This window comes from Leuciscus leuciscus (assembly GCF_965113295.1).
Source record: "Leuciscus leuciscus genome assembly, contig: SUPER_11_unloc_1, whole genome shotgun sequence".
Lineage (NCBI taxonomy): Eukaryota > Metazoa > Chordata > Actinopteri > Cypriniformes > Leuciscidae > Leuciscus > Leuciscus leuciscus.
The window spans coordinates 1444106-1467933 of record NW_028118546.1 but is presented as its reverse complement, the minus strand read 5'-3'; the positions used below and the strand labels follow the sequence as shown (position 1 = coordinate 1467933).

Here is a 23828-nt window from a genome sequence, read left to right as displayed (position 1 = left end):
TCTTTGCTCCTCCTTGTCACGTCGCCACGATTAGAAACACCTGCATTAATGTCCAATTTCTATTGGTGGCCATACTGGCGCATGCGCTTTATTAAATATGATTTCATATATGGTTTTTCGGGTACTTTTCCACTCTTGTCCTTAGACTACCTTTCACCCAGTTTTTGTCCTGTCCTCACACAACCTCTTCCTCGTAAACACTTTTGACAGGTTCAGTGTTTCCCATCATTTTGTCCCCTTTGACCTGTTCTCTCTGTTTCCCATGATTTTAGGCCTTCGTTTCCCCTGCTTTTGGGCCTCCCATATTCTAGGCCTAGTTTCCCTAATATTCATATCATGCATTTGAATAGGATTTATGTGTGACAGATGAGACAAAGAAAATTCTCCAACAGTAACTGTAGTATAAGCGGAATAATTGACTTCAGGCCGTTGAATTATTAGAAAAATAATGCACACCCGAGGTGTAACGGCCACTCCGCTTCGCGTCGTGACCGCATTACCACCTCGGGTGTGCATTATTTTTCTAATAATTCAACGGCCTGTCGTCAATTATTCCTTACATAATCACTAACAAATTAAATAACCCAAGACTATTACATTTTGATAATTACCCTTCTGTCTCAATCACGTGTGCAACCAAGATGTTCACCATCAGTTTTCTCATGTCATCGCTAATTGTCCCTGTATCTTCATACTCCTTCAGCACATTTGCTCCACCTGGTCTTGTGTGTAGAATTTCTTTTATCAACTATATAAAGAGGAACATTAACCAATTATGTAAGGGATGAAATGCATCCAGCCAGTTGTTATAGCAGAATAAACTCCGACAGGCTGATCAGGACATGAAGCGGTGGGTTCTTGAAAATTTTAAATATGAAGGGGTTTTACTTTAGCTCACCTGCCCTCCATCTCTCAATAACCATGACAAAAAAAAATAAAAAATAAAATATATATATATATATATTTGCACAGATTAACTGTTCACCAAAAGACTAGTAATGTGCGCTAACGAAGTAAATAGGGTCAATTGACCAATCAGAATCAAATGTTCCACAGAGCCATGTAATAAGAGAGTAGAAAATGCAGGAATATTTAAATGCCCTGAACGATGGTCCTGAACTGGAAAATTACTATTGTGTATAAAAAAAAAATAAAAAAAATATATGAATTAAACTTTTAGCATGTAAAGCTCAAGGTTATGATAAGTAAATCCCCCAATGTCTGTGTAAGGCTACTGGGACTCACATCTCTGGCCTGTAAGCTTTGAGAAGCCTCATTATCATCCTTCCTGAATCGTTTTGGACTAAACCAGTCACTGTCCTCACTGCTTTTTGAAGTTAGAGACAGTGTATCTGTATCCAAGCTGACTGAAGATTGAGGTGTGGAAGGTCCTGTTAATGTTCAAACTAGGGTTAATAGACATATTTGGAATACATTTATCCACACATCATCAACACTAGCTACAACATTTAAAATACTGTACATATTAAACACTACCAGCATTCATTCAGATATTGGGATTTGATATCATTCAATAGCTCCTGTTATCACTCACCAATGTCATTCAATTAATTTATGACAAAAACCAACCCACTGGTGGTCATTAGATCAGGAAACACATCTTTATCCACCTCTGTGCCAGTGTCATCTGTAACTGTAACTGCAAGATCTTCCGGAATTGAGAACTTCTCTTTCACTCCACAACAAAAGTTTTATCAAATTTAGGCAATGCTTTATTCACAATTTGACACATAAGGATAGCTATATATATATATATATATATATATATCCCCTTATGTGTCAAATTGTGAATAAAGCATTGCCTAAATTCTTGCAGTTACAGTTACAGATGACACTGGCACAGAGGTGGATAAAGATGTGTTTCCTGATCTAATGACCACCAGTGGGTTGGTTTTTGTCATAAATTAATTGAATGACATATATACAATATATATCATATATAAAACTATATACAATATATATAGTTTTAGGTTGGTAAGATTTTTAATGTTTTTTTATTTTTTATTTAAGTCTCTTTTGCTAATCAAGGCTGCATTTATTTGATTAAAAAATTACAAAAGAATATTAATAATATTGTGAAATATTATTACAATTTAAAACAGTTATTTTCTGTGTAATATACAGTAATAGTGTAATTTATTCCTGTGATCGCTGAATTTTTAGCATCATTACTCCAGTCTTCAGTGTCACATGATCCTTCAGAAAATATTCTAATATGATGATTTAAATGCACACCAAACATTTCTGGTAAGTATCAGTGTTGAAAACAGTTTTTTACATTTTTATTTCAGGATTTTTTTTAAAAGAAAGTTCAAAAGAACAGCATTTATCTGAAACGGAAAGCTTTTGTAACATTAAACACTACCCGTTCAAAAGTTTGGGGTCAGTAATAATTTAAATTTTATTTTTTGGGGGAAAATAAATAACATAAATCAATAATTTTATTCATCAAGGGTGAGTTAAATTGTTCAAACCAGTGCTCGAAGTGGGGCGGTACTCACCGGTACGCAGTACCGGCACTTCTGCATTTTACTCCAAAGCGTACCTGCACTTTTTCTTGCGTACCGCTACTTCTCGCATGTAGCCGGTACTCTACCACTGACAGAAAAAGCGTCAGTGTCACGCCCATTTCACATATACTCCGTTTGCAGTGCGTATTTTTTTCCCGCACCCATATTAACAGGTTAGAGCTTTCACACTGCATGCGGATGCGGTCCGGCAATGCGTTCCAGGAGCGGTGCGTATACAGCAGTGCAACGATTGTTTCTGCACCGAGTCTATTTCTGCTGTGCTGCACGCGCTTAATTAAAGTGACAGCGCATGGTTCGTGGTCAAAATTAACACAGAATATGACATGAAAATATAATAATCTCACTATAAATGCATTTAATTAAATAAAATGTAGTAATCTCACCATAAATGTATTTTTGGACTTGCAGACTTGGAGTTCCGTTTTTATACACACACACACACACGCACGCACGCACGCACGCACGCACGCACGCACACACACACATACACGACTTGTTTAAATACATTTATGTTGTTAATAAATATCAATAAATTGTTGTTGTACCAGCAATATCTCCAAGTTTTGTTTTTCACTGTAGAAATCTCAAATGTCATGATTACTTGCCAATGCAAGAGAGTACCGGCACCTTTCCCCCCCCACTTCAAGCACTGGTTCAAACGTTACAGTAAAGACATTTATAATATTAGAAAATATTCTATTTTAAATAAATACTGTTCTTTTGAACTTTCTATTCATCAAATAATTCTGAGAAAAAAATTGTACACAACTGTTTTCAACATTGAAAATAATAGGTAATGAATGTTTGAGCATCAAATCATCATATTAAAATGATTTCTGAAGGATCAGACACTGAAGACTGGAGTAATGATGCTGAAAATTCAGCTTTGATCACAGGAATGAATTACACTTTACTATATATTACATAGAAAACAATAATTTTACATTGTCATATAATTTCACAATATTAATGTTTTTTATTTATTTTTTTATCAAATAAATGCAGCCTTGGTGAGCAGAAGAGACTTCTTTTAAAAACATAAAAAATCGTACCGATCTAAAACTTTTGACCGGTAATGAATATATACACCTAATTATTAATAACGACTTCATTACTTACATTCTGCTATAAATATATCAAAGCAAGCCTCTGGGATTTTTATGAACTTCTTCTGATGTCTAAATTGTGCTTTGACTATCATAGTGATTTTACCTCTGAACTCCTGTGGGAGAGGAATAAACATCTTACTGGGTTGCTAACTTGCTATAAATAAAATTTGATTCAATATGAAACCATTTTCTTTTTTTAAGTGATAAAATAAATTACATTTCAAAATATCAAAACATCAAAGATGCCATTTTCATTTTCTCCATGTAAACGCACATTACGAGATCAATATATCGATTGACTACTGTCCACGTCTGACTTTGCTCCATTAAATATGAGTAAAATGTACAAATAAACAAAAATAAATCAGCTGCATGTGAACAAATCTATATTTATTTTTTATTTTTTTTATTTTTTTTTTCTGTCCGTCGACTCTTTTTTTTCTTTTTTATTGCAGAACTTGCACATAATTACAAGCTCAGGGAAGTGAAGCAAGGTTGTATCTCTTACAATGAACAAACAATGAAACGAGGAGAAAAAAAAATACATATCCTGGATTTGCATGAAGCACATTATGTAATTATACATACAAAAAAAGAAAAGAAAAGCATAACAACAAGGTTAAGTCATATCTTTTAATAAATCATCATAATGCATCAAAAATGTTGCACTTTTTTTGTTATTTATAAGTCTAAGGGAAGAAATAAAATAATTAAGGTCAGCAAGAAAAAGAGGGAAGCTCAAAGGAGACTTAAACCATTTTTGCTTGTGGATGAAGAATTTTGCATATAAGATAAGGAAATTAACAACATGTTCAAGGGACATCCGCTTTGGGTTTTCATAATAAAAGATAATCTCTTTAAGAATGAAGGTGTGGGTCACATTTGTAGGGCCAAAAACAAAAGCACTTAAATTAGCCCAAAATCGATTGGTTACATTACACTCACAAAATAAATGGGGGACAGTTTCCTCAACAAAACCACAAAAAGAGCAAGTCTCATCAATATCAGAATATTTAGAAATGGAAGAGTTAACAGGATAGATTTTATGAAGGATTTTATAATGAATTTCCTTAACTTTGTTGGATACACAAAATTTACTAGGCAAAAGCCAGGCCTTTCTCCAAATTACATTTGTTACAAGGGATCCCCAATAGAATTTACCCCTTGGGAGTAACCTTTCTCTTCATTTGAAAAATTGAGCGAATATGTCTGTTGTTGCATTTTCGATCTAAAAAATCTATCTCGCCCAAGCGTAAAGCCGGATAAACACTATTACCTTTACTGAAGTTAAGGTGATTTTTAATTAGCTGAATTAAGCCTGCTGGGATAGCTTTTATCAAGGTATTATATTCCTTTGGTGGAACTGGAAAGTTATGGTGATTTCAAAAATTGCTTGTAAGTTAGAATATGACCAGAATCATCAAAGACAGATAGAATGCAATTAAAATTATTGTTAAACCATCTAGGGAAAAAGAGAGATTTATTTCTAACGGTTATATCCGCGTTATTCCAAAGGAGAACTTTGTGGGGGGAAAAGCAATGGACAAAACACAATTTCCACGAGAGAAGGCATTGCTGATGAAAGTTAGATAATGAGATGGGTAACTTGCTAGGTAAAAAGTTACACTTTAATAGGAAAGACAGGCCACCGAGTTTGTTGAAGATATTATTAGGAATGAAAAACCATAACGACACTGGATTCACAAGGCATCTTTTCAGCCAGTTTACTTTAAAGGTGTTTATAGTATCAGCAAAATCTAAAAAGTCAAGGCCACCTTCACCTCTGGAATTAGAGAGTACTTCTTTTTTCAATTTGTGAGGCCTATTTTTCCAAATAAAATCCAAAAATATTTAGTTAATTTCCCTTATAGCTTTATCATTGATAAACAAAGAAAGAGCAGGGTATACAAAGCGAGAGAGCCCTTCCACCTTAGAGAAAAGGACTCTACCGTATAATGAAAGATCTCTCTGAAGCCAGATGTTAAAGACGTTTTTAGTTTGTCATTTTATCAGAAAAGTTTAAAAGATGTCTGGTAACTGGATTTTTAGTGATATGGATACCTAGATATTTTACACAGTTTTTAACAGGGATCCCCTCCAATGATGTCTCATCTATATCATGAATTGAGATAATTTCGAAATATTAAGTTTTAGACCCGAAGCACAAGAAAATTGTTCCACCAATTCCAGAGCATTAGGTAACTGTTTTTTATCCTCCAAGAATAGTGTGGTGTCGTCCGCTAACTGTGCAATTTTAAACTCCCGATCAAATATAGAGATTCCTGTCAAACTTTCATTTTGGTTAATCCTTAGACAAAGTAGTTCAGTGGCTAAAAGAAATAAAAACGGGGAGATTGGACAGCCCTGTCTGACTCCACGATGGATGTCAAACCTTTTGGATGTATCAAAGTTAACGATCACTGAGCTGTTAATATCTCTATAAAACATGGTTACAGTATCAATAAATGATTTACCGAATCCAAATAACTCTAGAGTGCGAAAAAGAAATTTGTGTTCTAAGGAATCAAAAGCTTTTTGAAAATCAAGAAAAAGTATGAGACCGTCTGAGTGAATTAAATTAGAGTAATCTAGCATATCTAATACTAACCTTATATTATTAGATATGTGACGGCCTTTCATGAAGCCCGACTGAGATTCTGAAATAATGTTATTTAGACCAGTACGTAATCTTTTAGCATAAACGGAGGCTAACATTTTATAATCTAATGTTAAAAGAGTAATAGGCCGCCAATTGTCAATTAATAAAGGGTCCTTGCTTGACTTGGGTATAAGGGATTTCATTTCATTTCATTTAATTTATTAAGATCCCCATTAGCGCCTGAAATATCAGTTGCTATTCTTCCTGGGGTCTCCTCTTCATTACATCACACATTTACATAATTCATCATTTTGTACATTATTCACACTCACACTCACACTCACACACACACACACACACACACACACACACACACACACACACACACACACACACACACACACACACACACACACACACACACACACACACACACACACACACACACACACACACACACACACACACACCCACTCACACACCCACTCACACACCCATCCACAAACTGGACATCATCTACAATAGCCCAATGCAATTAAATAAATAAACAAACAAAAAACAAAAAAAATGCTATACATTTGAACATATAATCCATAAATAGCTCTCCAATACTAACTATAAAACATCTTTCCATATTACCATACTCTTCCAACATCATGACTCTTGTGTGAACAGAAACAATTTTAATTTCTTTTTAAAACAATTTCTATTATTTTCCAACAACAAAAATCCTGGTAATCCATTCCATGCAACCATGGCCCGATAAAAAAACTGCTTTCTGAAACTGATTAGTTCTTACTTGAGGCAAAACAAATTGCATTCCAGTGGTTTGTCTTGTGCAGTAATTATGTTGATCAGCAAAAAATTTCAATTTTCTGTAAATTATTTCAGGAATTTTTGTTTCAATGATATTATAAATAAATGATAAAAGAAAATATTTTAATCTATATTTTACAGTTAACCATGCCAAATTATTATGCATTGTGATTATATTAGTTGTATATGGACAACCCAAAACGATACGTGCCACTTTATTCTGTGCGACTTGCAATTTGTATAAATTATTTTCATTGGTATTTGACCAAACAACTGACGCGTAGTCTAAATGAGCTAATACTAAAGATTGGGCTAATCGTTTAGTCAGCCATTTGGGAATACATTTCTTACAGTATCTAATCATTCCCATACTACGACCCATTCTTTGCAATATTTTATTTATTTGGCTATTCCAAGACAGTGAGCTATCCACAATTACACCCAATAGATGAATTTCTTCTACTTGCTGAATCACATTTCCTCCTATATCTAAGTGCAATGTTAATGATGGCTTAAGAAAATATTTTGACCCAAGTATCATACATTTTGTTTTACCTGCATTAATAAGTAATTTATTGTCAGTAATCCATTGTATAACCAAGTCTAACTCCATATTTAACATAATATTCAGTTGATCTATATCTCTTGCTGATTGACACAATGTTGTGTCATCTGCATACATTGCCATGGTTGCATGTTTAATTACAAGTGGAAAATCATTTGTGAAAACAGAAAATAAAAGGGGTCCTAAACAACTGCCTTGGGGCACCCCACAACTCATTTCTTCCACCTCAGAGTAGCTACCATTAAAGTAAACTGTGTACTCACGTTTTCTAAGATAGCTTTCAATCCATCTAACAGCAGTTGGTTCAAATCCATAACAAACTAACTTTTTTAATAAAATATTATGGTCTAGAACATCAAAGGCTGCGCTTAGATCTAAAAATACTGTGCCCACTAAATTCTTATTATCAATTTCCTGTAGCCAATAGTCAGTTAACTGAGTGAGTGCTGTTGTTGTGGAATGACCCATTTTATAAGCATGCTGATACATTGTGTTTAACCCATTTACTTCCAAATACTCTTGTATTTGATCATACACAACTTTTTCCATCACTTTGCTTACTGCCGGTAATAAACTTATTGGTCTGCTACTCTGACCTGAAAACTGTTCTTTATTATTTTTTATTAAAGGTAAAATTTTAGCTTTTTTCCATTGTGAGGGAAAAACACCTGCTGTTAAACTCAGATTAATAATATGAGAAATGGGCAAAGCAATGACATCTACCACCATCTTCAACAATTTAACATCTAAGTGATCTATTCCACAGGGTTTATCTTTACTTGCTTGTAATATTTTCTTCACATTGTCCTCTGTTACAGTGTTAAATTTAAATGTGCAATCTTTTGTTTTCATTATCCTATTTGATATTAGATCATATGAGATATTTTCATCTTGTCCCAAATCCATGGCTTGTCAAATTTTTTGTATTTTATGCTTAAAAAAATGGCTCAAATAATTAGCAATCTATTTTGGTCTAGTAAGACAAATCCCATCAGCCTCTAATGATGTTGTATTACATTTTGTTTTCCTTCCCAGTAATTCATTAAGTGTTTTCCATACCTTTGCACTGTCCATTCCAGCATCTCTTAATTTATTTTGATAATATATTTGTTTTTTACGTTTGTTCATTTTAGTCACCTGATTTCTAAATTTACGATACTAATTCCACTGAACCACGTCATTCTGTTTAATAGCTTCTGCTTTAGCTTGATTCCTGTGCCTCATATATTCTTTGAGCTCTTGATCCAGCCATGGAGTTGAAACATTTCTTACAGTTTGTTTCCTTAAAGGAGCGTGTTTGTCTATTACTCTGGTTATCAAGTTATCAAAAATGGCCACAGCTCTAGTAGGATTCTGCTGCTGTGTAACCTCCAACCAATCTACACTCCTCATTTCTTCTACGAAATCATTCTCTTTAAACTTTTTATATGTCCTTTTATGAATAAAATTTTGACCGGATTTAGATACTTTTGTAATTCTTTTCACAGCTATTAAATTATGGTCACTACAACCGACCGGAATAGAGACTGCCTCCGAACATAAATCTTTTACATTTGTAAAAATTAAATCAATAAGAGTTGCTGAATATGTGCCATCGGCTTTCAAATTTACTCGTGTATAATCCTTAACTATTTGAGACAGATTACAAGTATTAGCTAAAGAAAGTAATTTACCCTTTGATGTACAATTCATAGACTTCCAATCTATATTAAAATCTCCTAAGAAATAGATTTCATCTCCCATTTCACATGCTTTATCCAACAATTCACATATTTGATCCAAATACATTACAGTAGCATTTGGTGGTCTATAACAGCATCCGATAAGAATAGGCTTTACATAAGGTAATTGTAGCTGTACCCATATTACTTCAACTCCTGGTATATTAAGATCTCCTCTAACTTTGACTGGAATATTATTTTTAACATAACAAGCTACTCCTCCTCCATACAAATTTCTGTCCTGCCTATATAAATTATAGCCATCTATATTCAATACAGTACTATTAATAGTTGAGTCTAAATGTGTTTCTGAAATGGCTAATATGTCGAAATTATAATTCTGTAATATTTCTGAGATATCATTTATTTTATTCCTTAAACTACAGATATTCAAATGAGCTATTTCAAACATCCCTTTTTGTACCCAAAAATATTTTTCAACCATCTAACACATGTTTGTCCATCAATACTCATGCCTGTAGTATTACATTGAGCTCTCATTAATGCAAATATAACATCCAACCACTCACACATCACACACATACACACACACACACACACAAATATCTTCTGCATTGTAATGAAATAAACAAAATACATCAGTAGAGCAACGCTTGCTCATGACAAATTATTCATTTTCCTAAACTAAATCTTAGCAATGTGGTCTTAAATTCAAGAACAAAAACTTTTAAAATCAAGCTTAACCAAAATTTGAAATTCATTTTCTATTTACCTTGCCCACATCATAATTAGCTTAACAGAAAAATCACTCTTAAATTCAGTGTTTAACTTATAGTCCATTTTATCTGTTATCATATGACCTTATAGTTTATCCGATCTAATCCCTAACATTCAATCCAGTATCGATTATGGTCTTTACATACACTTCTGCTGCACTGCGTTCTGTGAACTTCTTAGTCTCTCCTTTAAATGTTATTATCAGCGTCGCTGGATGAATTATGCCATGTCTCACCCCTGCGTCCTTCAATTTACTCCTTATTTCATGAAATCCTGTACGTTTTTTTGCCATTTCTGTAGTGAGATCTGGAAAAATCCTTAACTTCATCCCTCGTACTTGTAGCACTCCCTCTTTCTTGGCGATTTTTATGATCTCTTCTCTCGTTGTGAGTTTGTGAAGACGTACAATCATCACTCGAGCTGCACCTTTCCCAACCGGTCCAACCCTGCGGGCCATCTCCACCTGTGGCTCCCCCCGTAGTTTATCTTGAAATAAATCCTCAAACAAAGCAGACATGTGGTCGGATTCCCTTTTTCGATCTCATTCGTCAGGCCAAATACACGCACATTGTATTTGCGACTGTACATTTCCAAGTCGCTCGGCTTTACCTTTCAACTCCTCGTTGGCCTTAATAAGTCCATCACACAGTCTCCAGCTTTGTCACACGTGAATCAAAGTTCGACATTGTCACATCAACTTCACCAAGCCTTTGTGTGCAGAAAGATATGTCTTTCGCGAGGTTATTTAGTTTATCCACCACCACGTTCAACTCCTCTCGCATTATATTACGTATGAGGGCTGGAAGCTCCAGCACGTTACACTCCTCACCCGCCATGTTACTTGCTCCCACTTGCTGAGACGCTTCTTCACCTTGTTTCGGCTGTACTTTAGACTTCTTAGGAGACATAACACAGCATAGAGTCTTTATTGGTGGCAAACTTATATTTTGGTCACTCTTGCCGTAAGTTAAGCACCACACTGCACGATATTTAGACTAATTGTCAGAGCTCAGTGTCCTCACCGTCTACTCAACTCCGCGCATGCGTGCACACATAACTCCCTGTTTCATTGTAGAGGTCATCTCTCCCTGACTGATGCATTCCTTATACATATGAAATAAAGGCAATTTAATAAACTCCCAAAAGTGAAGATAGAATTCTACTGAAAGCCCGTCAATACCAGGGGATTTACCTATTTTCATTGAGTGCAGAGCTTGATTAATTTCCTCTATTGACAAATCAGCGTCACAAATTCGACTAAACTCACGATCAATAATTGGTATACGGTGTTTAATTGTATTAATAAATTTCTCACAGCTGTCATAGTTAAATTCAGATGTATAAAGATTGCTGTAAAATTTGCTAACAAATTCTGATATTTCTTTAGGGTCTTTAGAGGTAACTCCATCGATGTTAAGCGCTGAAAGAGCTTTCCTCTGACCGTTTCTTTTTTCCAGGGCAAAAAAATAGTTAGAATTCTTCTCCCCCTCCTCAAGCCATTTCGCTCGAGATCTAATATATGCACCTTTGGCCATCTCTAAATAAGCTCTGTCGAATTCCAGATTTAATTTTTTTTATTTCCATATCTTCTTCTTCTGTAATCTTATCTTTAGCTAGTAAAACATTAAGTCTATTAACCAACTCTGAATCGGTTTTATGTTTAATATTTTTAAGTTCCTTACTTCTTTTAACTGCAATATATCTAGCTTTATATTTAAAGAACTCCCAGTTTTTTTTATAATCTCTGGTTGATCCGGTAAATAATTCTTTGGTAAGATTGATGATACTATTATTAAATTGTTTGTCTTGTAACAAGGTATTATTAAGTTTCCAATAGCCCCTCATTCTCGGGTTATCATTGATGTCACTCAATTTTATTGCAACTAATTTATGATCTGATAAGGGAGCAGTGACATGAGAAACATCTTTTACATATTTAAGGATAGAAGATGAAATTAGAAAAAAGTCAATCCTAGATCTAAGAGATAAACTTCTATTGGACCAGGTCAAATCTTTTGTAGAAGGATTAAAGAACCGCCATGCATCAGTAAGAGAGAGTTCGGAGCACAGGGAAAAAATTAGATCATTATTCATCCTGCTATCAAGTCTAGGGGTGTATCTATCCAGGTGATCGTCCATACATTCATTAAAATCTCCCCCCAAAATAAAATAAACATTATTATATTTTTTGTGTAACTTTTTAAGCTTGTCCACTAGATGAGAGAACATTACTCTATTGGATGCACGAGAGTTGTGTCCATATACACAACAAGCTATAAAGGTGGCGTTATCTTGTTTAATTACAGCACAAACCCATCTGCCTTCATCAGAACATACCGTTTCTAATACAGTCCCTTTAAATCTATGTAACATTATAGCAGTCCCAGCCGAGTGGCTGCTGCCATGGCTAAAGAAAATTGAGCTTCCCCATTACGTTCTCCAAAATGTAACATCTGTTTCCCCATAATGAATTTCTTGAAGAAAGATAAGATCAGCTGCACTTCTTTTACAAAACAAAAAAATTGCTTTTCTTTTCAGATTGTCCCGCAAACCTCTAACATTTAAAGTTACAACCGACAAGGAGTTAAACGAATACTCCATAACAAGAACCCCTAAACAAAATGAGAAAAAACAACAAAAAAGTTACTTTCTTTAGACTAGCTACCAGAATGTAAAGGGAGAGGTGGATAATGACCAAAGCACATGTTATCGAGGTGATAAACAAATAAGGAGATTAATAGTAAAGGTAACAATAATTAAAGAAGAACAAAAATAGTTCCTATTTGTGCACAACTTAAAAGTTTTTGCACAGTTTATATTGTTAGTCGTCAAGTTTCATCTTTTCGATTTTTGCATGAGAAAAGTAACAAGCAGCAGCTTGGCTTACACGACATCAGCATAGAAGATTTGTTTCCCATCAATCAAAGCAAATGAGTTGCGAAAGGTTGCCTTCTTGCCCTCCTCCCTTGCCTTCTTCACAAGAGGCCACAGCTTATCCCGCGCTGCTCTATCTTCAGGAGACAGCGGCTCCGAGAGACGCAGTTTATTGTCAGTTAGAAACTTGCAACCTTTAGCAGCACTCCAAATGATGTCACGAATGCGGCGCTGTGAGAAGAGAATTATGATCGATCTGGTCTTTCCATCCGTCCGCTTCGGACCCAGACGATGAACGACATCGACACTGTCCTGTAGCCCGTCTCCGACTCCAGGAGCAATCTTCCCTAAGATGTTGAGGACCACACTTCGGACATCCTCATTGTCTTTTTCCGCAACGCCGTGCAACTTTAGAAACCATCGCCAACTGTAACGTCTACACTCCTGTACACTTGCTTTCAGTGATTTGTTTTCCTTTCTCAGAGCGTGGACCTCAGATTCCATATGATCGAGAGCCTCTTTATGCACGCCAACATCCAAAATAAGCTGTTGTACCGTCGCTGTTAGACTTTTGACTTGTTTGGAAGTTGCCTCGGTGGTAGTTTCAATCGCCGAAATCTTCTGGAACGTTTTGTCTAATTTAGAATCAAGCTCACGAATAGCCGCCAAGACATTCTCATTCCCGTTTCCACTAACGTTAGATTCTGCGCGTTTCGTTTTTTTAGCAGCTGGCCTCTGAGGAGTATCCGAGAGGGATGTGACAACCTCATTGTCGAAATTTGGACATGTGTCAAACCACTGTGATTCGGTATCTTTCTTAAGTTTAAATCCAGCACTACTCGAGGCTGATGCTGAATTCTCAAATTGATCAGTTGAGCCAGATGCGTCGGAAGACATGGTGTCAAGCCAAACTTGTTTAACTTTCTTCTTGCCTCTTTTTCCCATGCATAAAGATGTCAAATCAGAATCATATAACGTTTTCACGTATTTTTTTCACGTTATCACCAGTCCGATTAATAGGTTATATCACCACTTCACCTTTATTTCCCTGAAGAGCAAAGAAACACTACCACCTACACCGCCGCCATCTTGGCCTCACAAATCTATATTAAATAAAGCAGCACCATTAAAAGCTTCAACCGCCATCTTCTATTGCATCAGCTGCAATACAGCCTTGCACTACAGCGTCCCAATGGTTAAACCGCGTTATTGCAGGCGTTATTAGTTGAAAATATCTGTCGACAATATCTGTTTTGACGTTTATCGATAATGTCGACTACATTTTTCAGCCCTAGGGAGATGAGTGAAGAGCTGTGCCTTATTTCTAACGTTACCTATATTTCACGACGAGTGTTCCACACAGTGTTAGAGCGAACACTAACAAATATTACTGGATTTCGTTCCTTAAAAGGCAACTGAGAGCTTTAATTCACTACAAAATTTTTAATTAATTGCGTTTGACACCCATATTTGGCAGAAAATAATACCACGCAGATCAATCATTTCACAACATGATAAACTTAACGTTACCACAGTTCAGAACCACGACTATCACAGAACCACGGTCAACGAAAGAATATTCAAATTAAAATCATAACAATTAGTTTTAGTCCAGTGATCTTCCTGATAGGCCAATTTAACGTTACTGGTAGAACACTCTAGAAATTCAACAGTTAACCTTGTAAAACGGCCTGTGCTTCGCGCGCGCAAAACTTTAGGCTTTGTCGAGTGTGCTCAGAAAGAAAATGCCTGTGAACGTGCATAAAAACAATTACAGTGCGTGAGACGTGATGATAGAGAAAACTAAGCTTAATCGAGGCTTTACTACCTTTACATAATTTATAAAGTGGCATGACATTGGCAAAAATCAAAATACAGAAATCAGACGTCAGAGCTCGTTGGCTGTCTAATGTTAATTATTCATTATTACAGTGATTTGTGATCGAATAATAGATTAAACTAATAAACTGTATACATTGAAATCAATTTACAGTCTGATTTATCTGTATTACTATCAAGTTAAAGTATTAGACTTACCCCACGCTTGACTCTTCCACAAGTAAAATGGCGTTCGCATGTGGTCTGGACTCTGGTTCAGTCAAAACGACGGTTGCACGTAAACGGAGGTGTGGCTTGGTTAACTCTAAAAGAGAGTTATGTTTGCAACAACGCAAAATGACACCAACTCTTATTTAAAACGGACACTTCTGGTGTTAAACCCAATCTGTTTAGTGTTGATTCAACACTTTATTTTAACACTTTATTGTAACACTGGAAAATCAACACCGGTCAATTTACTGTGATGTTGACAATTTTACATTGTACTGGTTATCACTTGGTTTTTGACCAAGTGAAGCTCTTGAAACAATTCACAGAAGAGTATGTTGTCTGGAAAGAAATCAAGCATCACTGGCAAAGGCTCAAAAGAGACCATGCCTTTCTTAAAAATCTTTTAAAATAGGTTGCTGTTGATATAACTGTTTTTGTTCAGTACTTCGCTTATATTATGTGCTGCAATACTATATTCAATTCAATTCAATTCCATTCAATTCAATTCAATTCAAATTTATTTGTATAGCGCTTTTCACAATACATATTGTCTCAAAGCAGCTTTACAGAAAGTGCATTTCAAAAAAAGGTACATAGAAAAATACAGTTAGTTAATCATGCATTAATTTAGGGCATAACATATCGCCTGCGTCGAGTCGTCTCCTCACGGGCGTGGAGTCGTCTCCTCACGGGCTTCGAGTCGTCTCTGCATGGGTGTTGGGGCATCTGAAGTTTCCATGAGAGGCTGGATACAAACTGGAGCTGACGTACTCTATTTACCTCGGGACTAGCGTCCCGAGATAACAACAGAAAAGCAGATGGGAAATAATTAGCGTAGCTGCTGTTCCTAATATTAATGCATTCAATCTGATTCAACTGTAGTATAAAAGGTAAGTATTATGTGAATGCTTGGCTAAAGAGATGCGTCTTTAATCTAGTTTTAAACTGGGACAGCGAATCTGAGCCTCGAACAATATCAGGAAGGCCATTCCAGAGTTTAGGAGCTAAATGTGTATATATAACACTTCAATGTGTATATTATATAATGTACTGACTGCTGCTTTGTAAATTTATGTAAGGAACAGGCAACTCTGGCCCTTTGCATTCTACTTTTTGAGGTTAATTAAGAGTTAACCTCCAACCCTAATCGAGCACATCTGAAAATTTGAACCAAAGTCTTCAGGTTTACTTATAGACAATAGGCAGGAGGGTTTGAGGTTGGAGCTAAATCTGCAGGACAGTGGACGCTGAGGGCCAGAGTAAACCATCACTGCTTTAAATAACGCAGAACATAAGCTGACCCGACTGTCCATTAAACAACTTCATTTGAATGGTTTGTGTTTTTTGTTTTACTTTCAGACCAGCACTGGAGAACGCCTGACAATGGGATGTTGAGACTTCTTCCTCTGGTTGAGAAAAAGCTACACCACATCAGTGATCACATCTTCTGTTCTTCAACTGAACAAACTGTTTAGACGAGGTAGAAGAACACGAACATGATAGAGACGTACAGGGAAGAGCAAGAAACCAGTTTAGCTGTGATAATGAATCATTATTTTCCAACACAATATCAAATCTGTTTTCTGTAGGTGACTGAATATGATTCTCTGGCACTCGTTTTGTGGCTTCAGCAGCTGTGAATGGATTCATATGATGTTAACGTATTTTTGAAGACACATTTTTATTTATCTTGAATCTCATTTTTCTTTATGCTACTTTATCAACTTTATGCTTTGTCCTCCAATAAAGTGTTGTTTAATAAAGTATGGTGACTATTGTGTATTGAAAGTGGTGTTTGGTACAGTAAATATACATTTTTATTTGAGAAATTTTCATTTCTTATTTCTTTAGTTTAATTAATTTAAAAATAACTACATATAATTAATAACTTATAAATAACTACATATAATTAAAAATAATAATAATTACAACTGGCCTGTTGGAGTATGCTTTTACTTCTACAAAAAGGGCAGATTAGGTACCTAGTCTTATTATTTTTTATTTCATAAATTAATCAGATGATTTAGATTAATTCACAAATAACACACACGTAAATGCGGTGGACAAAAAATAAATAGGGGTGCACTATCTAAGCTTTCACATTGCCTTTTAAGTCTAGTAATTTACATAATCATAGCAGACGCTTTTGTCCAAAGCAGCTTTAAAACTTTTAAATTAAAAATGAGGAAAACAACGAAACCGTTATAAAGATAAAATAATAATAGGCTACATAGATACGTTTCAACCGTTTTTAGAAACACACACACACACACACACACACACACACACACACACAGAGTGTGAGCAATGTTCTTATTGGGTGTTTACGCGTTTGTCACAGAAACGATAAATATTTAATCATAATCACGACAAATATTAGAGAAAAATACAATATGATGTATGCCAGAATCTTGCGAATCAAAACAAACTTGTCCTTCCTCCATCACGGTTGAACTCGCACTAGATCCAGCAAGGGTAAGCTAGAACTCTAGCTCCTCCCATTTGACGCTGCAGCGAATCCCCGCTCACTAAATTTAGCAAGGTGGAGCTGGAGCTCCAGAAAAGGGTGAGCTCGAGCTCTAGCTCCTCCCATTTGGCTCTGCATCGAGCACCATCTCACCCGCCTATTACGTCTCGTCTTTCCATTGGACTGGTTATACACGTGCTTCACGACGCAATCACGCAGGGCGTTCCCACCGCGTCTCGACAGCTGGAGTTCCCTTGAAAGGGAATCTGATGTTTCGCCATGTAATCAGACAGTCGATTCCTAAGTTCCGATACAAAATATTAGTAAGTATTTCACAGAAACTTTTATAAAACCGTAGACAGGAATGTGTGTACTAGCTACTTGATGGAAAAGATGGAGGAGTTTGTGAATCGGTTGGATATCTAGACTAAATATGGATCAAGGGGACTTTTTATGTCTTGAGGCCCTTTACAGGTGACGTCCACATTAATACTTTTTTTCTGAAAGGACGTGTTTGACATTTTTCATCCTGTAGTAAAGGAACAGGGTTTCTTTTGTGTATCGTGCTGTAAGTTAGGCTATGTGATGATTTTTCAAATTACCTTTTTGAGTGAACGCATCGATGTCATTATCTATTTACCTCCAACTCTCATGATCAGATCAATGATAAAGATGTTTAATTAAGTTTAATTACTTTAGTTTTGTGTTTGTTCGTCATTTCCACCCAGAGTCAGTGGAGATCAGACTGTTTCAACTTCAGCTTCATCATGGATGACACACAAACATCCAGAGTTGAAGATTTCTCTCCAGTTTGCAGGTACTTTAAATGAATACATTAAATAACCCTTTATAGACCCATAATAAAAGAGATGTCTGTTTTAAATGAATTTCTTGAAAACAATGTCTAAACCCTCCTCAAGTGCTTTTCATCCAAACAGTATGAAGATCTTACATATGATGATTATCATCAAAAACTAATTAAATCTGTTCTGTTATAGTTCAGTTCAGCAGGAGAGATCAGAACCAGCGCCCAGCTGTGTGTCTTTGAGGAGTGACGGCTCTATGGATTATCCAATACATTTTAAGAATGACAATACACAGACTGATCTCAGGTAGGCTACAACATTTAAGACATGATTAACATTTTAATATTATGGTGTTTTGTATTTTGTATTTATGATATTCATAATAGACATTGTCTTCACCTGATGCAAGAGAGACATATCTATGAGTGTTCCAATGTCATGGCTTGGAATCAGATAAATAGCATTTTATTGAAAGAGATGCTTATATTATTTGAAACACCCAGCTTTTGTGGTCATTTTAAATGGACTGCAGTCCTTTTTGTTGGTACCTGGGCGTTGTGGAATTGCAGGTAATGTGCAGCAGTGCTGCTGTGGCCTTACATGTATATTCAGAGCTAAAAAAAAATACCCTATTCTATATTCTGACCTCAAACCCATTATAACCTCCTCCAAAATGACTCCTCCAAAAATGGCCAACAGATGGTATCAATGTAATACAATTAAAGGGGTCATATGACGGTTCTAAAAAGAACATTATTTGGTGTATTTGGTGTAATGCAATGTGTTTATGCGGTTTTACGTTAAAAAACAAACATACTCATTATTCTACACATACTGTACATTATTGTTGCTTCTCTATGCCCCGCCTTTCTGAAATGCGTTGATTTTTACAAAGCTCATCGTTCTGAAAAGCGCGGCGTGCTCTGATTGGCCAGCTAGCCAGTACATTGTGATTGGCCCAATAACCTTAAAGGGGTGGTATAATGCTCTTTTCACAAGATGTAAAATAAATCTTTGATGTCCCCAGTGTGTGTATGTGAAGTTTTAGCTCAAAATACCCCACAGATATTTTATATCCTTTTACCTCACACAGACATGCACTGAAAATGTCAATGTTTATGTTCAAACCAGAGTCAGACAATAATGGAGAGACTCAAGAAGTGACAACATGTAGAATGCAACAGTACATTTCTGAATGGTTAGTTGATGAATTTAGGTAGCTTATGTGTTATCTTCTATTCATTGATTAGCATTTTTTAAGGACTTCGTCTTCAACATTACACACTAACTAAAGTTAAAAAAGTGAAATCATAATCAACCACCCCTTCAAGCGTGTGACGGAAATGTCTCGCCCCTTACCATATTTGGAACATCAGCTCCAGAAGCAATAAAGGCATGTGATCATGTCAGAACTACCTTATCAATTCGAGCCCGATTCTGATCCGGAAAATGCAGATGTCCAAGATGAGCGATCATCTTTGCAATCATCATAGTAGTGAGTAGTTAACACACACACTGCAAATTATCATCATCTAATTGTGTCCTCTTTTGGACACGTCTCCACGACATGGCGGCGCTGGCAGCAACAATAATACAGCGAGAACAAAAGTTACGCCTTCTTTCTTTGCGTATACATTTATTTATGAAACTCTGCCCCCACACACTGACCTAGATTTGTTGGGGCGTGTTTGAAAGAAGAGTTTTAGGAAGGCGTGGCTGAGCCTTTATAACTTTTATAAAGAATATCTCTTAAGGTTTTACACTTTGAGCTTTGTAACTCTGCAGATCTTATACTTGCACTAACAGCTACATAACACACTAAAGAAAAAGGAAAACAAGAAATCGCATCATATGACCTTTAAACTTTATGAAATGAATCCTGTTGTTGATAGAAAACATTGTTTCTACTCTGATAATCACTGGGACCAAATCATCTGCACATATTGCCAAATAGGCACAAGGTTTTGTTATCAGTTGAAGATCCTCCTTTATGCCTCTTATGACAGAGTCCACTATCTTTAAAGCAGATTTTAACGGAATGCGATGGTTTTAACTCCTCTAGGACTCTGTTTTTATTCTGTTGATTCGTATTAATAGATTTTTTTTTTATTAAGTGAGGCTGAATTAGTTAAAAAACTTTTGTAAATTTAGTTTTTAGTTTATTTCTCTTTTTATATTTTGCTACTTTTATTCTCACCATTAAAATAGCTCTGACAACTGACATGATGTTAAATTATAAGCAATCAATCAATAATGTATTATTTTAGTTTAATATGTACAATATATAACAAGCTTTCTCAAGCTAACACAAAGTTTGTCTTGACAAACTTTTTTTCATAGTTTTTGTTTTTAGTATTTTTACAGTTGTGCCCTTGAGCAGTTGATTTATTAATAAGTGCATTTACTTATTATCTGTTTTCAGAGGGTGACAGTGAATTATTAAGGTAATATAAAACAAATCCACCAATATCAGAGTGTCTGATTCTTGATTCTCTTCATGATGTTTAAGGTCAATCCCACCACAAAGATCAGCAGTAACAAAACCCGCCTGTAAGAAGAATGACCAATCTATGAATCAACTACAGGACTTTAATGAAAGCAGGGATGCTGGTGTCAGGTAAAGTGTGGAATTTTAGATTGAGATCAAAATTAAAACACATTAATAATTAACACATTTCCTAAATATTATGATATGTTCTTGGTCATGATACAGAGAATAAATAAGACATTTTACTCTATATATTTATCTCTATATTTAACTTATGTAATACATGTAACATGGAATTTGAATTTTGCAGCCATGAAGTCCTGAACACATTTAGATCAAATCTGATGAAGAAGTTTAAGTCGCTGAATGAGGGAACAGCAAAGCAGGGAAACCCAACACTCCTGAATGAGATCTACACAGAGCTCTACATCACAGAGGGTGACAGTGGAGAGATCTGTAATGAACATGAGGTGAGACAGATTGAGACACAATCCAGGAGAGCAGCAACAGAGGACAAACCCATCAAATGCAATGACATCTTTAAACCTTTACCTGGACAAAACAAACCCATCACAACTGTGCTGACAAAGGGAGTCGCTGGCATTGGAAAAACAGTCTCTGTGCAGAAGTTCATCCTAGACTGGGCTGAAGGCAAAGTGAATCAGGACGTCCAGCTCATATTTCCACTACCTTTCAGAGAGATCAATTTGATGAAGGACAAAACACTCAGTCTTTCAGATCTTCTTCATGTGTTTTTCCCTGAAACTAAAGAAATGGAAATATCCAGTGACAAATATAAAGTGTTGTTCATCTTTGATGGTCTGGATGAGTGTCGTCTGTCTCTGGATTTTCAGAGTGATGTGAGGTTTTGTGATGTAAGTGAATCAGCCTCAGTGGACGTACTGCTGACGAACCTCATTGCGGGGAATCTGCTTCCCTCTGCTCTGATCTGGATCACCTCTAGACCAGCAGCAGCCGATCTCGTCCCCTCTGAGTGTGTCCATCGAGTGACAGAGGTACGAGGCTTCAATGAGCCACAGAAGGAGGAATACTTCAGGAAGAGAATCAGTGATCAGAGTCTGGCCAATACAATCATCTCACACCTGAAGTCATCAAGGAGCCTCTACATCATGTGCCACATCCCAGTGTTCTGCTGGATCTCAGCCACTGTTCTAGAGAAGATGTTGAGTGAAGCAGAGAGTGGAGAGATTCCCAAGACTCTCACTCAAATGTACACACACTTCCTGATCCTTCAGTCCAACATCAAACAGGAGAAAGACTATGAGAAGAACCTGACAGATGAAGACATGATCCTCAAACTGGGAAAAGTGGCTTTTCAGCAGCTTGTGAAAGGCAATGTGATCTTCTATGAGAAAGACCTGAGAGAGTGTGACATTGATGTGACAGAAGCATCAGTGTACTCAGGATTGTGCACTCAGATCTTCAGAGAGGAGTCAGGCCTGTATCAGGCGAAAGTCTTCTGCTTTGTTCACCTGAGTGTTCAGGAACATCTAGCAGCTTTATATGTGCACCTCTGCTTCACAAACAACAACAGGAATGTATTTGACCCAGTCTCTAAACCAGGTTTGTTGTCTATGTTTAAGGACTGGTTTAAACTCGATTTATCAGAACATGTTTCATTTTCTGAGCTCCATGAGAGAGCCATGAATGAGGCTCTACAGAGTAAAAATGGACATCTGGACCTTTTCCTGCGCTTCCTTCTGGGTTTGTCAGTGGAGTCTCATCAGATTCTCCTTCAGGGACTAATGACACCGAGAAGGAGTTCTGACAGCAATGAGAAAACAGTTGAGTACATCAAGAAGAAGATCAGGACCATTGACTCTCCAGAGAAATCCATCAATCTGTTCCACTGTCTGAATGAACTGGGTGACCAGTCACTAGTGGAGGAAATACAACAGTATCTGAAATCTGGAACAATAAGTGAAGCCAGACTCTCTTCATCTCAGTGGTCAGCTGTAGTTTTTGTGTTGTTGACATCAGAGAAGAGTCTGGAGAAGTTTGATATTAATACATTTGTTGGAGAAAACAATAAAGCTGAAAAACTGAAGGTTCTTCAGAAGCTGCTGCCCGTGATTAAAGTTCAGTAAGTATCAGTGAAAACTATCACTTTACTGTTAAAACAAAAGAAAATAAAAAGCTCATAAATCTAAGAAACATACAAACATTTATTGTATCAGTAATAGGAGCAATATGGCAGCATACTTGTTTTTATTGTTTTTCTGATTTTTTTAAATCTATTTTATTGATGTGAATAATGACGGGGAGATGTGATTGGGAAACAATACAAGCTGACTCAAACTTGTGTTAAAGCACCTGACACCCAATGTCTTCAACATGAGGATTCATTTAAAATAAACAAGTTTAATGTTACAAATGAATTAGTACTTAAACCATTGATATGGATTTGATCCACATTAAAAGTTAATTCTTTATTGTTGCAAATTTGACAATGAAACTTGACTACTTTGTTGAGGTTTTCATTAAAGGGTTAGTTCACTCAAAAATGAAAATTATGTAATTAATGACTCACCCTCATGTCGTTCCAAGCCCGTAAGACCTCCGTTCATCTTCGGAACAGTTTAAGATATTTTAGATTTAGTCCGAGAGCTTTCTGTCCCTCCATTGAAAATGTATGTACGGTATACTGTCCATGTCCAGAAAGGTAATAAAAACATCATCAAAGTAGTCCATTTGACATCAGTGGGTTAGTTAGAAGTTTGACCACACACATGACCAGCATCGGCCAATAGTGAGCTTACGTGTGACGTATAACACAGAAGCGCTACGCTGTTACACTACGTGAACTAACTCGAGGCGCAGAGAGAAGGAAATTAATAGTGGAATAAAGTCTGTTTTTTTTTGTTTGTTTGTTTTCGCACAAAAAGTATTTTCGATGCTTCAAAAACTTCTAACTAACCCACTGATGTCACATGGACTACTTTGATGATGTTTTTATTACCTTTCTGGACATGGACAGTATACCAGAAAAGACAGAAAGCTCTCGGACTAAATCTAAAATATCT

At 36.1% G+C, this 23828-nt stretch overlaps 2 protein-coding genes and 1 long non-coding RNA gene across 3 annotated transcripts in view; all 3 read left to right on the top strand.

The window, feature by feature from the left end:
- Positions 1-16803, top strand: part of LOC309510064 — a 40068-nt gene extending 23265 nt beyond the window's left edge. Inside the window, exon 3 of the long non-coding RNA XR_014210184.1 lies at positions 16383-16803. This is a non-coding gene — a long non-coding RNA (uncharacterized lncRNA). The remainder of the gene's footprint in view (positions 1-16382) is intronic.
- LOC309510013 (uncharacterized protein) overlaps positions 1-23828 on the top strand; it is a gene marked incomplete at its 3' end in the record, with an annotated part of 1894646 nt that overhangs the window by 599809 nt on the left and 1271009 nt on the right. The gene's annotated exons all lie outside the window — the stretch shown is intronic.
- Positions 18473-22951, top strand: LOC309510016 (NLR family CARD domain-containing protein 3-like). Its single transcript, XM_082191152.1, has 3 exons — positions 18473-18602; positions 20806-20913; positions 21095-22951. The coding sequence occupies exons 1-3, from the start codon at positions 18553-18555 to the stop codon at positions 22890-22892; spliced, it is 1956 nt and encodes a 651-aa protein (XP_082047278.1). The 5' UTR covers positions 18473-18552; the 3' UTR covers positions 22893-22951.

Coding starts and splice junctions, on each gene's coding strand:
- LOC309510016 (XM_082191152.1), top strand. CDS start 18,553: ATGGATTATCCAATACATTTTAAGAATGACAATACACAGACTGATCTC. Junction 18,603..20,805: donor AATACACAGACTGATCTCAG/GTAGGCTACAAC, acceptor ATGATGTTTAAG/GTCAATCCCACCACAAAGAT. Junction 20,914..21,094: donor AGCAGGGATGCTGGTGTCAG/GTAAAGTGTGGA, acceptor TGAATTTTGCAG/CCATGAAGTCCTGAACACAT.